This window comes from Cibotium barometz, chromosome 64 (genome assembly GCF_041138505.1).
Source record: "Cibotium barometz isolate CiBa-2024 chromosome 64, ASM4113850v1, whole genome shotgun sequence".
NCBI classification, from domain to species: Eukaryota; Viridiplantae; Streptophyta; class Polypodiopsida; order Cyatheales; family Cibotiaceae; genus Cibotium; species Cibotium barometz.
In genome coordinates this window covers 6,529,875-6,545,670 of record NC_141109.1, presented here as the reverse complement: position 1 = coordinate 6,545,670, position 15,796 = coordinate 6,529,875, and the positions used below count along the sequence as shown (strand labels likewise).

At 46.2% G+C, this 15,796-nt stretch overlaps 1 protein-coding gene across 11 annotated transcripts in view; it reads left to right on the top strand.

Annotated features, from left to right (window-relative positions):
* The window catches only part of LOC147603246 (uncharacterized), a 104,513-nt gene that overhangs the window by 28,485 nt on the left and 60,232 nt on the right, over positions 1-15,796 (top strand). For 10 of the 11 annotated variants that reach the window (XM_086796745.1, XM_086796739.1, XM_086796741.1 and 7 more), the window contains 3 exons: positions 12,633-13,079; positions 14,801-14,866; positions 14,994-15,224. In XM_086796745.1, coding sequence (XP_086652871.1) covers positions 12,633-13,079; positions 14,801-14,866; positions 14,994-15,224 — 744 coding nt within the window. The remainder of the gene's footprint in view (positions 1-12,632; positions 13,080-14,800; positions 14,867-14,993; positions 15,225-15,796) is intronic. The other variant, XM_086796744.1, reaches the window with a different exon arrangement.

Here is a 15,796-nt window from a genome sequence, read left to right as displayed (position 1 = left end):
TCATTTTTTAATTTTTTGGGGGGAAGATTTTGTTATTAGTTATCATGTGAAGCATGTATAGCCCAATGGTCAAGGTGGATAAGGTTGATTGATTGTTATCTTCTAGTTGTGAGTCAAACGTCATTGAGTCATATGGTATATAAGGTGGGTGTCTAATAGGATCGTGGCCCATTGCTACTTTTGGCTTAAAATTGTATGAAATGTAATGAGGTATCTCTCTAGTGTCACAAAAAAAGCTTTAGAGCTTCCTAAGCACACATGATGCAACTATGAGTGATCCTCTTCAGAGAGTAATAATTGAGTCTTGTTTCGCAACACAAAAACCTAAACAATTTTTCATTTGTCTAGATGCATTTTAAAAACATTGAATATGCTACCTTACATGCAATAGATCAACCTTGCCAAAGCAGCAATGTGGGGGCTAAATCTGACTTGATCAACTGGAACAATGGTCTGGGAACATCATCAGACTCCTCTGGATCTCCAGGAAGTGGCGGCTCCTCGACAGTGGATACTGGAACATGCTCATAAAAGACCACATCCCGGCTGACAACAATCTCATTCCTCTCTGGATCATACAATCTATATCCCTTGGAAAGAGAATTATACCCCACAAATATAAGCTTGCGGGATTTGGAGTCAAGCTTCCCCCTCTGCTGCTTCGGAATATGTACATACGCATCACTTCCAAAAACACGGAAGTGGGAGACATCAGGTTTCTTGCCAAAGTATGCCTCAACCGGAGTCATATTAGGTACTGAAGTCGTTGGAGACTGGTTGAGGGTATGGACAGCCGTTGCCACAGCCTCTCCCCAAAGTGGATGAGGAAGATCACGATGCTCCAGCATGGTCCTCGCCATCTCCACCGCAGTCCTGTTTTTGCGTTCTACAACTCCATTCTCTGAAGGTGATCCTGTATTGGCCAGTTCCCTCTTGATGCCATGATCTGCACAAAATCTGAGAAATACATTCGAGGAGAATTCACCTCCTTTGTCAGCCCTGAGAGTCTTTACCTGCAATCCAGACTCTTTTTCCACCATCACGTGCCAATCCTTGAACCGTGCAAATGCTTGGTCTGAAACCGATCCCGTCAAGTGGGAAAGACTCCGTTGGACACCCACACGCTTAATAGCACAACTTTAAAACCACAAATATGAAATGGACAACTTAAAACAACTTGAAATTTAAATGAAATGAAATGGAAAGATGGACACCAGCACTGGGGCCGGAACGGGCCGACCCCCCCCTCAATATATGATATATTTATTGGGAGTATTTAATGAATACAATGCTCCATGGGTTCCAAGAACCAGATAATGTCCATGTACATATGAAAACAGTACCAAACAAATAGTCTCGAATTTCGATGTAGAAGACTCGAAGCAGAACGACCACTAGTGTGGTCCAATCGCTACGGTCCTGTGCTTTCACTGGACTCCGCGGAGAGCGCCTCACTGGTGTTCCGAGACCACGCACAAACAGGCGCTCTCGTACTAACGCCTGGCTCTCCCGATCTCAGCACCTTTGGACCGAGGTTCGCCAATATAGCTTGGACAACCCAGCACCGAACGGGTGTTGCCGTAGAGGGATGAATCCTTTAACAGATTTAAACATAAAATACTTTACTGGAATCTGAAATTCACTTACTTGTAGATGGTTGATAGAAAACCAATACTTGTGGTGTTTGTGTAGAAGATGAAGCCACCCTTGTTGAAGAAACAGTTGCCTTGTGGTGAACCACCAAGACAAGAATCACCGCAAAAGACCACAACCGCCTGCTGTGAGAGAAAGAGCACAACTTACTGGTGGTGGACAATGTCCTAGAAGCAAGAGGCCACTTGTTGGTGATGCACACGCAGCCTGTGAGTGATGGACACACAGCCGCCTGGGGGAGCAATTCAGTAGTAGCCTTGGTGTGCAGTTTAGTAACGCCTGGCTGCAGTGCACAGCCGCCTGGGGGAGCAGTAGAGCTGAGGCGTGGCCTTCAGATGGTGGCAGCCGACTCTGTGTAGGCAGAGCATGTGATGGGCGCCTGGCTGGGAGGAGAAGCAGCCGCCAGCAGTCAAGGTGTAGTCGCCTGTATGTGAGGTGAGCAGCCGCCTGTAGTACAGTACAGCCAGCCGCCTGGGAGAGAGAGCAGCGTGGAGTAAACAGCCGTCTGCAACAACACTCAGCCACCTGTAGAGGCAGGCGCAGCCAGCAGCAGAGGGTACTGCAGCAGTCGCCTTCAGGAAGAACATGCGCCAGAGGGAGAGACGGTCGCCGGTTGATGAATCAACGCCAGATAGAAGCGATGATGTTTTTACGCTTGATGGAGGGAGTCCTTTTTAATAAATTAATGTGGAGTTTTACTTTGGTGATACCCACGCATGCATGTGGGGGTAGGTGACCATGCCCACCCCCACACTCACTTAAAAGTGGGGCTCCCCACCTTGGCCCCTAAGTGGGTGCCCAAAGGGGTTGCCCACTTTTAAATAAATGTGAACACCTAACCTTATAAATTAAAGGGTTAGAATATAAAACATTAAAACAACAAGTGCGACATACTTACCACCTGTTCACATGCACCAAAACTCGTCAGAATACAGAGCAGACTTCACGACTCACTGGCAGGCGTCCCCGCTCAGTAAGTAACACGTCAAGCAGGCAAACACACAAATACATGTCATGCGAAAACAGTTTCAAGCATGCAAAATATGTGTGCATGTGCAAATAGTAACATGGACATATCTCCCGTTCATGGAACAAGTACAAAATATCTGTCGGCACAGAACTGGCACGACATAAAAACATAAAAACCTGGTCTTCCTATGGAGTGACAGTCCCATAGGTAAGACACAGTTCCAGGCACGAGTCTCCCTATGGTGTGACAGTCCCGTAGGCAAAACACGGCACGAATACTGGCTCTTCCATGGTGTGACAATCCCATGGGTCGAACACAGTCCAGGTCATACACGGGTGGCACTGGTCTGGCTCCCGTCCATACGACACCATCCTGCTAACACATGGGTGGCACCAGTCTGGCTCCCGTCCATGTCAGCAAAAATACTGGCCTCTTCACATGAGACACCGGCCTGGCCTCAAGTGAACGAGACGCAAAAACTGGAGATGGACCAAATGGTCGGCAAATTGGTGACATCCCCCCGGGCTTCTAAAGAGTTGACCTCAACTGAAAAGCCTCAAGATATGCCTGCAACAATTGCGGATAATCTGCAAAATAATCCTCATTTACCCATTTGGCATCAATAGGCAAATAATTCTTAAACTTCACAAGGTATCTCTTGGAAAGCTTTCCTGCAGGTAGCTTTCTCTCCTTGTGAAAAACAATCTGTTCTGGCTAGAGGATCTCCTTAAGCTCTTCAATCTCTGGCGGATCTTCTGTGACAGGCTCATCAGGATCTGGCCCCACATATTTCCGGAATAGACTCACATGAAAAGCATTGTGAATCTTCCAATGACTAGGTAGAGCAAGCCTGTAGGACACTTCATTGATCTTGTGAATCACCTTGAAGGGTCCATAATAGCGAGGAGAAAGCTTAGGATATGATCCTTCTCGTCCTGGCCTCTTTCGAAGCCTAGTCTTCTCAAATTTCAGCAATACCCAATCACCTTCTTTGACTTCTATGTCCCTTCTATGCTTGTCCGCAGCCATTTTATGCTTATCCTGAGATCTTGCAATGGCTGTCCGCACCTGACCAAAGGCAACATCCAAGTCACGAACATATTCATCAGCTGCAAATATCTCATCCTTTGTACGAAGGATGGGTGGCAATACCACTCTGCCATAAATAATCTCAAACGGAGCCTTGCCCGTGGAAGCATGGATTGTATTGTTGTAGGCAAACTCAACAAGTGGAAGATACTTCTCCCATGCTGTCATGTGCATCAGCAATGCCATGGACTTTCTCAGGGCTAGATCCAGAAGAGGCAGCCAGATAAAGAGTATGAACCAGTAGAAGATGGACATGGAGCAGAACTTGGAGCCAAGCATGGATCAGAGGGGCTGTCGGCTGCAAGAAAGAGGATGCAGGTTGCCAGAGTAGCTGTCGGCTGACGTCAGCAAGGTGTAGGCAGCAAGCGCATCAAGAAGGACCAGTCGGCTGAATTTAATAGAGCATTTATTGCATTTTAATGATTTTATAAGTCAAGAGCTGGCCGACCAGCAGTCGGCCAGTCTTCCACATGCTCCAAGGCCTATAAAAGGGCCCCCTTGCTCCTTGTTTTATTCATTCAACCCACTAGGGGTTTGAGTCAGTAGGATCCTAGTCTAGGGCAGTTTTTGGTGTGTTATCACCTTTTCCAAGAAGGCAGCCAAGGGCTGCAAAGATTCAGATACCTTTTTGTATCATAGAAATATACTGAATTTCCAGCACCTCACTTTCTCTCTCTACTCTCTCTCTACCTGCGTTTTTGCATCAGATGGTGCGTTTTCTGCATCAGAAGGTTTTCAAGAGTGTTTAGGGCTGAAAGAAGACTACCCAGAGCTTCCGCGCGTTACATTGGTATCAGAGCATCAGGCTCAGTCAAGCTAAACACTGATACAGTCCCAGATGATGGTGTACAGGTCCAAGGTACAGGAAAGTACACGGATTCGAAGCCCAAGGCGGGAACACAGATCGGGAAGAACTCCCAAGAGGTTTGTTGGTGGTGTTCCACAGTGCCAGATGGGGATGGCAGTTCCGTGAGCCAGATAGGTTCTCAGGTAACGGTCCCAAGGGAGGTTGATCCTCCAAGGGTGATGTGAGAGTGCCAGACTCAGTTCCAGACCAAGACCGTGTTCAGAGTCAGGGCAGGAATGGATTGTGGACTAGAGGAAGACCAGATGCATAGATCTTCATCAGAGACAGAGTGGTTTGGAGAACAGACCGGATTTTCAGAGAAAAAGGTTTGCCAGGGATGGATGATGACAGAGGGACTTCGGAACAGGATTGGGATGATGACAGTCATCCAAGAGCAGGTTGGATTCCCGTCATCAAGTTTAGCAGAGGGGAATGTCATGTGCATCACAGATGCCATGGACATTTCTAGGGCTAGATCCAGAAGAGGCAAGCAGATAAAGACTAGGAACCAGTAGAAGTTGGACATGGAGCAAGATTTGGAGCAGAGCATGGATCAGAAGTGTGTCGGCTGCATGTAGGATGACATCAGCAACACCAGTGGGCTGTCGGCTGCAGGACAGAGGGGTGCTGGCTGAAGGCGCATCAAGAGACTCAAGTCGGCAGCATTTAATGGATTTAATGATTTATGAACTGGCCGACCAGCAGTCGGCCAGTTTCTCATGCACTCCAAGGGGCTATAAATAGCACCCTTGCTCTTTGTATTAGCCATTCCACCCACTAGGGGTGAGGGTCAGTAGGAGGGTCCCATAGGGGGCCAGAATTAGGGTTTATCACCTTTTCAAGTGGGCAGCCAAGTGCTGTACAGATTTGTACCTTTTTTTGTACATAGTATATACTGAAATTCCAGCACTTCTCACTCTCTCTCTCTACTCTCTCTCTACCTGCGTTTTTGCATCAAGGTGCGTTTCTGCATCAGAAGGTCTTCAAGAGTGTTTAGGGCTGAAAGAAGACTACCCAGAGCTTCCGCGCGTTACATTGGTATCAGAGCATCAGGCTCAGCCAAGCTAAACACTGATTCAGTCCCAGATGATGGTGTACAGGTCCAAGGTACAGGAAAGTACACGGATTCGAAGCCCAAGACAAGAACACAGATCGGGAAGAACTCCCAGGAGGTTTGTTGGTGGTGTTCCACAGTGCCAGATGGGGATGTCAGTTCCGTGAGCCAGATAGGTTCTCAGGTAACGGTCCCAAGGGAGGTTGATCCTCCAAGGGTGATGTGAGAGTGCCAGACTCAGTTCCAGACCAAGACCGTGTTCAGAGTCAGGGCAGGAATGGATTGTGGACTAGAGGAAGACCAGATGCATAGATCTTCATCAGAGACAGAGTGGTTTGGAGAACAGAACGGAGTTTCAGAGAAAAAGGTTTGCCAGGGATGGATGATGACAGAGGGACTTCGGAACAGGATTGGGATGATGACAGTCATCCAAGAGCAGGTTGGATTCCCGTCATCAAGTTTAGCAGAGGGGAATGTCATGTGCATCACAGATGCCATGGACATTTCTAGGGCTAGATCCAGAAGAGGCAAGCAGATAAAGACTAGGAACCAGTAGAAGTTGGACATGGAGCAAGATTTGGAGCAGAGCATGGATCAGAAGTGTGTCGGCTGCATGTAGGATGACATCAGCAACACCAGTGGGCTGTCGGCTGCAGGACAGAGGGGTGCTGGCTGAAGGCGCATCAAGAGACTCAAGTCGGCAGCATTTAATGGATTTAATGATTTATGAACTGGCCGACCAGCAGTCGGCCAGTTTCTCATGCACTCCAAGGGGCTATAAATAGCACCCTTGCTCTTTGTATTAGCCATTCCACCCACTAGGGGTGAGGGTCAGTAGGAGGGTCCCATAGGGGGCCAGAATTAGGGTTTATCACCTTTTCAAGTGGGCAGCCAAGTGCTGTACAGATTTGTACCTTTTTTTGTACATAGTATATACTGAAATTCCAGCACTTCTCACTCTCTCTCTCTACTCTCTCTCTACCTGCGTTTTTGCATCAAGGTGCGTTTCTGCATCAGAAGGTCTTCAAGAGTGTTTAGGGCTGAAAGAAGACTACCCAGAGCTTCCGCGCGTTACATTGGTATCAGAGCATCAGGCTCAGTCAAGCTAAACACTGATACAGTCCCAGATGATGGTGTACAGGTCCAAGGTACAGGAAAGTACACGGATTCGAAGCCCAAGGCGGGAACACAGATCGGGAAGAACTCCCAAGAGGTTTGTTGGTGGTGTTCCACAGTGCCAGATGGGGATGGCAGTTCCGTGAGCCAGATAGGTTCTCAGGTAACGGTCCCAAGGGAGGTTGATCCTCCAAGGGTGATGTGAGAGTGCCAGACTCAGTTCCAGACCAAGACCGTGTTCAGAGTCAGGGCAGGAATGGATTGTGGACTAGAGGAAGACCAGATGCATAGATCTTCATCAGAGACAGAGTGGTTTGGAGAACAGACCGGATTTTCAGAGAAAAAGGTTTGCCAGGGATGGATGATGACAGAGGGACTTCGGAACAGGATTGGGATGATGACAGTCATCCAAGAGCAGGTTGGATTCCCGTCATCAAGTTTAGCAGAGGGGGATGTCATGTGCATCAGCAATGCCATGGACTTTCTCAGGGCTAGATCCAGAAGAGGCAGCCAGATAAAGAGTATGAACCAGTAGAAGATGGACATGGAGCAGAACTTGGAGCCAAGCATGGATCAGAGGGGCTGTCGGCTGCAAGAAAGAGGATGCAGGTTGCCAGAGTAGCTGTCGGCTGACGTCAGCAAGGTGTAGGCAGCAAGCGCATCAAGAAGGACCAGTCGGCTGAATTTAATAGAGCATTTATTGCATTTTAATGATTTTATAAGTCAAGAGCTGGCCGACCAGCAGTCGGCCAGTCTTCCACATGCTCCAAGGCCTATAAAAGGGCCCCCTTGCTCCTTGTTTTATTCATTCAACCCACTAGGGGTTTGAGTCAGTAGGATCCTAGTCTAGGGCAGTTTTTGGTGTGTTATCACCTTTTCCAAGAAGGCAGCCAAGGGCTGCAAAGATTCAGATACCTTTTTGTATCATAGAAATATACTGAATTTCCAGCACCTCACTTTCTCTCTCTACTCTCTCTCTACCTGCGTTTTTGCATCAGATGGTGCGTTTTCTGCATCAGAAGGTTTTCAAGAGTGTTTAGGGCTGACCATGCACTCTTTTGATCTGCTACATAACACTTCAACAAATCCAACACGGCTGAATTTGCAGCTTCACTTTAGCCATCCGTTTGGGGATGATAAGCTGATGAAAACTCAAGCTTAGTACCCATATTATCAAACAAAGCCCTCCAAAATAGGCTTGTAGTCCTGGGATCTCTATCCCCAACAATGGATTTAGGCATACCATGATGCTTGAAAATATTAGCAAGAAAAAGCTTTACCATATGATCAGCTTTGATGGTTTTCTTGACGGGCAAGAAATGAGCTTGCTAAACCTGTCCACAATAGTCCAAATAGCATCATTCCCATGCTGGGATCTAGGCAAATCCATAATAAAATCCATCGTGATACTTTCCCAAGGTTGCGAGGGAATAGGCAATGGCTGAAGCAAACCTGGAGGCTTTTGCCTGTCAAATTTCACCTTTTGGCAAGTAATACATGCACGCACATAAGCCTCAATGTCTTTACGCATGCTTGGCCAAAAGAAATACCTCTGAATCATGCGTGTAGTAGGCATAATACCTCTATGACCAACATAAGGTGGAGCGTGACATTCGTCCATAACCTTTGGACGTAAATCCTTTACCACACATAGGCAATTATCCTTCATGAGATAACCCTCGTTGATAACATAAGAGGCATGTGAATGACCAGCCATCAAATCAGTCCATATATGGCAAAAATCAACATCCAAATGATACAAATCTCTCATATCAGATAAATCTCCATGAGAGGCCACTGAGATTGCAGCAACATAAGGCCTCCTAGATAGTGCATCGGCCACCACATTTTTCTTTCCTGGAGTATGCACAATCTGAAAATGAAACATGGAAAGAAAGTTTGCCATCCTCATCTGCTTCTCTGAAAGCTTGGTTTGAGATAGAAAGTATCTGAAGCTTTGATGATCTGTCTTGACTACAAATTCAGCCCCAAGAAGGTAGTGTTTCCAAATCTTTAAGGCGTGAATTACAGCCAAGAGCTCTTTCTCATAGATATCCATATGAAGCTCAGCATCATGCAAACGACGGCTCTCATATGCAACTGCATGCCCTTCTTGATTTAGGACAGCTCCTATGCAATCACCACAAGCATCACATTCAACCACGAATGACTTGTGCAACAATCAATACTGGGCCACATATGATTGCATGCTTGAGCTGCAAGAAAGCATCCTGTTCCTTTGAAGTCCATTTGAAAGCAGTTTTCTTCTTTGTGAGATCATGTAGAGGAGTGGCAATCATAGCAAAATGCCTTATGAAACGCCTGTAATACGAACATAATCCCAGAAAACTACGTACTTGATATACGTTTTGCAATTCGGGCCAATTCCGAATAGTCTCTATCTTTACAGGATCCATTGTAACTCCATCTTTGGATACAATATGTCCCAGATAATGAATCTCTGAAAGGAAAAACTCACTTTTCTTGGCATTGACGAAAAGTTTATGCTTCCGCAACTCTTCGAACACTGTGACCAAATGAGTTCTTTGTTCCTGCTCATTCTTGGAGAAAACCAAGATATCATCAAAGAAGACTCTTGTAAACTTGCGATGGGGTCGGAATCTCCTATCCATCATACGATTAAAAGTAGCAGGAGCATTGGTGAGACCAAAAGGCATTACCAAGAATTCATATAATCCGAAGGCTGTCCTGAATGCAGTCTTATGGACATCTTGTGGCACCACGCGTATCTGGTGATAACCACTCAGGATAATCGGAACTCGTTATGCGTAAATGCACACATAAAAACCTTCACGTCGTTACGCACAATTCTGTTAAGGAAAATCTCACACAGCTCTTAAACTGTTTTGTGCTCTGGATCGTGGTAAAGAAGTTCTAATATCCTGGTGAATATTCTAGCTCACCAAACTTCAAAGGTTTAAAACCTTTGTGAAGCTGTAGAAAGAGATTGTGTTTTCTAAATTAAAAAAACTATTTATTGGGAGTATTTAATGAATACAATGCTCCATGGGTTCCAAGAACCAGATAATGTCCATGTACATATGAAAACAGTACCAAACAAATAGTCTCGAATTTCGATGTAGAAGACTCGAAGCAGAACGACCACTAGTGTGGTCCAATCGCTACGGTCCTGTGCTTTCACTGGACTCCGCGGAGAGCGCCTCACTGGTGTTCCGAGACCACGCACAAACAGGCGCTCTCGTACTAACGCCTGGCTCTCCCAATCTCAGCACCTTTGGACCGAGGTTCGCCAATATAGCTTGGACAACCCGGCACCGAACGGGTGTTGCCGTAGAGGGATGAATCCTTTAACAGATTTAAACATAAAATACTTTACTGGAATCTGAAATTCACTTACTTGTAGATGGTTGATAGAAAACCAATACTTGTGGTGTTTGTGTAGAAGATGAAGCCACCCTTGTTGAAGAAACAGTTGCCTTGTGGTGAACCACCAAGACAAGAATCACCGCAAAAGACCACAACCGCCTGCTGTGAGAGAAAGAGCACAACTTACTGGTGGTGGACAATGTCCTAGAAGCAAGAGGCCACTTGTTGGTGATGCACACGCAGCCTGTGAGTGATGGACACAGCCGCCTGGGGGAGCAATTCAGTAGTAGCCTTGGTGTGCAGTTTAGTAACGCCTGGCTGCAGTGCACAGCCGCCTGGGGGAGCAGTAGAGTTGAGGCGTGGCCTTCAGATGGTGGCAGCCGACTCTGTGTAGGCAGAGCATGTGATGGGCGCCTCGCTGGGAGGAGAAGCAGCCGCCAGCAGTCAAGGTGTAGTCGCCTGTATGTGAGGTGAGCAGCCGCCTGTAGTACAGTACAGCCAGCCGCCTGGGAGAGAGAGCAGCGTGGAGTAAACAGCCGCCTGCAACAACACTCAGCCACCTGTAGAGGCAGGCGCAGCCAGCAGCAGAGGGTACTGCAGCAGTCGCCTTCAGGAAGAACATGCGCCAGAGGGAGAGACGGTCGCCGGTTGATGAATCAACGCCAGATAGAAGCGATGATGTTTTTACGCTTGATGGAGGGAGTCCTTTTTAATAAATTAATGTGGAGTTTTACTTTGGTGATACCCACGCATGCATGTGGGGGAACTAGTGGGGGTAGGTGACCATGCCCACCCCCACACTCACTTAAAAGTGGGGCTCCCCAAAGTGGGTGCCCAAAGGGGGTGCCCACTTTTAAATAAATGTGAACACCTAATCTTATAAATTAAAGGGTTAGAATATAAAACATTAAAACAACAAGTGCGACATACTTACCACCTGTTCACATGCACCAAAACTCGTCAGAATACAGAGCAGACTTCACGACTCACTGGCAGGCGTCCCCGCTCAGTAAGTAACACGTCAAGCAGGCAAACACACAAATACATGTCATGCGAAAACAGTTTCAAGCATGCAAAATATGTGTGCATGTGCAAATAGTAACATGGACATATCTCCCGTTCATGGAACAAGTACAAAATATCTGTCGGCACAGAACTGGCACGACATAAAAACATAAAAACCTGGTCTTCCTATGGAGTGACAGTCCCATAGGTAAGACACAGTTCCAGGCACGAGTCTCCCTATGGTGTGACAGTCCCATAGGCAAAACACGACACGAATACTGGCTCTTCCATGGCGTGACAATCCCATGGGTCGAACACAGTCCAGGTCATACACGGGTGGCACTGGTCTGGCTCCCGTCCATACGACACCATCCTGCTAACACACGGGTGGCACCAGTCTGGCTCCCGTCCATGTCAGCAAAAATACTGGCCTCTTCACATGAGACACCGGCCTGGCCTCAAGTGAACGAGACGCAAAAACTGGAGATGGACCAAATGGTTGGCCAATTGGTGACATGGTCCTTCTGTGAAAGAAAGTAGACCCACGTGAATCTGGTACAGTCATCAACAAGTAGCCTGAAATAGAGAGATCCTCCCAATGATGGTGTCTGCTGCTGCTGAGGTCCACACAAGTCAGTGTGAATCAACTCCAATGGTTTTGAAGCCCGCTTGAAAGCCTGCTTCGGAAAGGATTCCGTGTGCTGCTTACCACATATGCAAGAATTGCAACGTCCTTGCCTGCTGCCAACATCTGGCAAGCCAACCACCATCTGGTCCTGGAAAGCTCGCTGCAGTGCATCCACATTTAAGTGGCCAAAACGAAAGTGCCACAGATCTCCGACCTGAGAACCTCTCAATGAGGAGAGTGTAGAGAGCTTGTAGATACCATTCTCCACACCGCCTTCGCAAACAACTTGGCCAGTCTCACGGTCCCGTAGAGCAACTGAATGCTCCTCAAATTCCACCCGAAAGCGAGTCTTGCATACTTCATGTGCTGACAGAAGATGAAAACCAAGAGCAGGGACGTAAAGAACACGGGAGGCATGCTTTCCCCCCTTGCCGTCCTCGGGAATAATCTCCATCCGGCCCTCACTGTGTATCGGAATGGTGGAGTTGTCGCCAATGAAAATGCGACCTGACAGCCGTTTCAGATCCAAAAAGAAGTCGCTCACCAGAAAGAAAAAAACAAAGGAAAAGCAGCTGTCTATACCCCCCTCCCTCCTAGTGTAAGTTAGGCTGATTTCTGGACCGGCAAGCTGGAAGCTACACAGCGCAGGAGATTATTTGGAGCTTGAAAGTTTGGTAGATTTGGAGGGCTAGATGAACAGAGGCTATTGAGGGCAATTGAACGTATCATGTATAAACTCTCTCCTCCATCAGATCTACTACAGTCCACACCCTTTCCACTATTTGCTACAGGATCCAAGGAGTATGTTCGGGGAAGGGGGGGGGGGGGGTCGTAGGGGTGGGGATGGTTTGTAGTCCAGAATTCAGTTGTTCTTTGGAAATGCAGAGGGTGTAATTTTACTGACTAAAAGCTTAACAGACAGGGTCTGCAGCAGAAAAACAGTTCTTGTAAGAAGGATGGCATTTTTTGCCACAATGATGTGTCAACAAGACAACCTACACCAGCAGCACATGTTTCAATAACCGAGAAGGAGTTGGCTCTTAATGATCCATGCCCTGTATCACCATCAAAAGAAACCTTAGCACAGGAAAAGTCAGGCTTTGCCGCAGAAATCAGGCGGTTGAGGGATGAGAACATTGCTCTTAGGGAGGAGATCATGAAGATCGAATGCGAGAAGCTGAAAATAGCCAAAGAGTTTTTTAACAAGGAGCTTTCCTATGAGGCTCAGGTTGCAAAGCAAGCAAGTATAGAGAAAGAAGAGGCGCAACAGATTGCAGATGAGTTAACATCCGAGCTTATGTCTGTTAAGCAAAGCTTGGTTCTAACCGAAGAAAAGATTGAATCCATAAAGAAGGCACATGTACAGGAGGTAATGCCCATTTTATGATCTTCGATCATTATGCTCATTTGTGTTCTATAAGAAGTTTAGTGCTATCAAATTTTGTTTTGTAATAAGAAAAATATAAGATTAGGTTTACTCGGTACTTGTGTCATCAAGAATACCATCAAACTTGCATCTGGCTTGCTGGTTTTTTACGTTCACTTTTCTGCAACGAGACATCATGTTGAGACAGCCTCTACGGCGTCAGAGTCAGTGAGATGCCAGCTCTGCAGTTAGCTGCTCATCACCTCCAACCTCCAGATTTCTCGGCACCCCTTCCCCTCTTGTATGCCAGGCTTTCGTAATCTTCCCTCCCGGAGGCTGCTTCCTGCCCTACATGTTGCTTGGCTGTTGGTACTTGCTCTGCAAGTCTGTCTACATGTGTGTAGCCTTTGTTCGCAGCCCTTTGAGTGCTAGCTGCCAGTTATCCTCCATACACTGCCCTTTATCACTGATCATTTCTCTCTTTTACTGTTCTCAATCCTTGCCCGGCTCCTTGCCTGCATTTTACCTGGGCACCCTGCTCTGCAAACTGCCCACACTCGCCTGACTTGTCCATCCTTCAGTTGGCTGCTTATGTGGGCTTTGCCTGCTTTCTGTGTGACTGTCATAGGCAGCCACTAGAGAAGTGTATCACACGATTTGTATTGCTACAGGTACTACCATTTCAGACAATCTGCCAGTGATTCGCAGTCCTGATGGAGTGATTTAGAGTATGAATCCTTGATCATATTTTGCTAATGAGGTAGTCTTGCACTACATATTTAAGATTTGAGCTGCTGTGGATTCTAGCTTGGGGCACATAGCAGAGGCCCTTTTGACATTGCCACTTTCTGGCGGAGGTGGAGAAACTTGCTTTCTTGTCTAAGAAGAGCAATAACAGTTTATCATGGGTCCACATTGGGGAATATTCTAGTTACGCTTGCAATCCATCTCTTGGTGACTCGTCAAAGTCACCAATGTCAAAGTCTTTGGCTCAATGTCAAAGTTACAACAGCAAATGAGTTCCTGATATATAATACGAGTCGTCCTGGTCAAACTTGAGGTTTTCTTGGGTAGAATCCATGCAAAGTTTGACAAAATCCATGTCGATGGGTGGGCCATTGCTAGAGCATGCATTATTTGTATTGCTCATTTTACTACCACTTTGGACTATCTGCCCGTGATATTTGGTCCCCTTACTATGGAAGATGTGATTACTGAGGAGGTCGTCTGGTGCGACATATCAAAGATTTGAGCTTCTCTGTGGGCATAGATAAGAGGCCATGTCAAAGTTCCTTTTAGTGATTAGTAAGCATTGCTACTTTTTGACGGAGGTGGAGAAAGATGAAGTCATGCCTTCACAGAAGAATGAGAATTTATCATGAGCTTATTTGATTACTGCAATGGTGCTTGGCAGCTTGCAATTGATCTCTCATCCTCTTGTGATCTCATGGTTTATTCAGTTTACCTTGTAATAAATCCTTAAAAAATGACAAGAGAAAACTCTTGTTTCATCTGTCACATGGAATAGAATAGACCTCTTATGAAACCGTACAGCTTCTGTCAATGCAATGTTCATGTTTATCTAGTGGCTAAGTAATCTTACCATCTAAATAGGGTCTTAGAACTTAATAGTTGCTAAGAATTTTTTCTCCTTGTCGAGCAATGTTAGATTTTTTATCTTTGCAATTCTAGCTACACTTTGTGGATACAATGTGTACTTTTAGGTTGACATGCTAAAGAATATACATATGCAAGAGCTTGAAGCAAGGGACCAACAATTGCATACTGAGGTAAGCAAGGAACTTTGAAACTGAGAAGGATAAGAAACTGGTCAAAGTACTTGATACTCTGTGTACAGATGCTTCAATGCTATCTAAAATTTTGTGTGTGTGTGTTGTGGGGGGAGCGGGGAAATAGAGAGCACTGTTAGCAGAAACAAAGAGTGCAATGGAGGCCTTTTCTCAGCTCCTACTAAAAGCAGATGAATGGTCAGCCAAAATTGACCAGTTGCACAAAAGCATGGTTTGTGAAAAGGAGCCAAAAACTACGGAAAGACCAAAATGGATTGTCAATATTGAGAGCACGGTTTCTCAACATGAAAGCTCTTTGCACGTGCTGGAAAAAAGATCAACTGAAGTTTGCAGTCAGGTTTTATTCTCACAGTTATACTCCATGCATCTAACTTTTCATTTATGCATGAAAAATATAATGGAATTTGGACATGACGTAAATTTGACTTGGGTACGATGGTTTCTTTGGAGGGGAATACTTTCTTGTATTACCATTTTTTGCCAGGTACCCTGAAGCACCCAGATATCAGTGACAAAAAGTAAATGCATTGCAACAAGGCGCACACGATGAGCAAATAACAAGTCTTCATAACCACTCTAAACATGACATCCACTGCTGGTCCACGAATCTCTGTCATGAGGTGTCCAACCATATTAGTTCAATAGTTTTGTGGATCCATTTGGTCCCCTGCCTTGTAGATGGGTAAGATTGTGCTCCTTTAATCAGTGGGTAGATGGGAATATCGGTGTAGATGCCGCAATCAGTGTGCCACAGTAAGGGTAAGTTGGGGCACCGGTCACCTGAGCAAGTTGGTGCACCAGTCAAGGGTAGGTGGCACCGAAGGTTCTTTATGAATGACACTGTTGACTGTTGGAGTGGCTGCTAGAGAACTGTCCGAAATGAAAGAGATCACTTTTGACTGGCGCAAG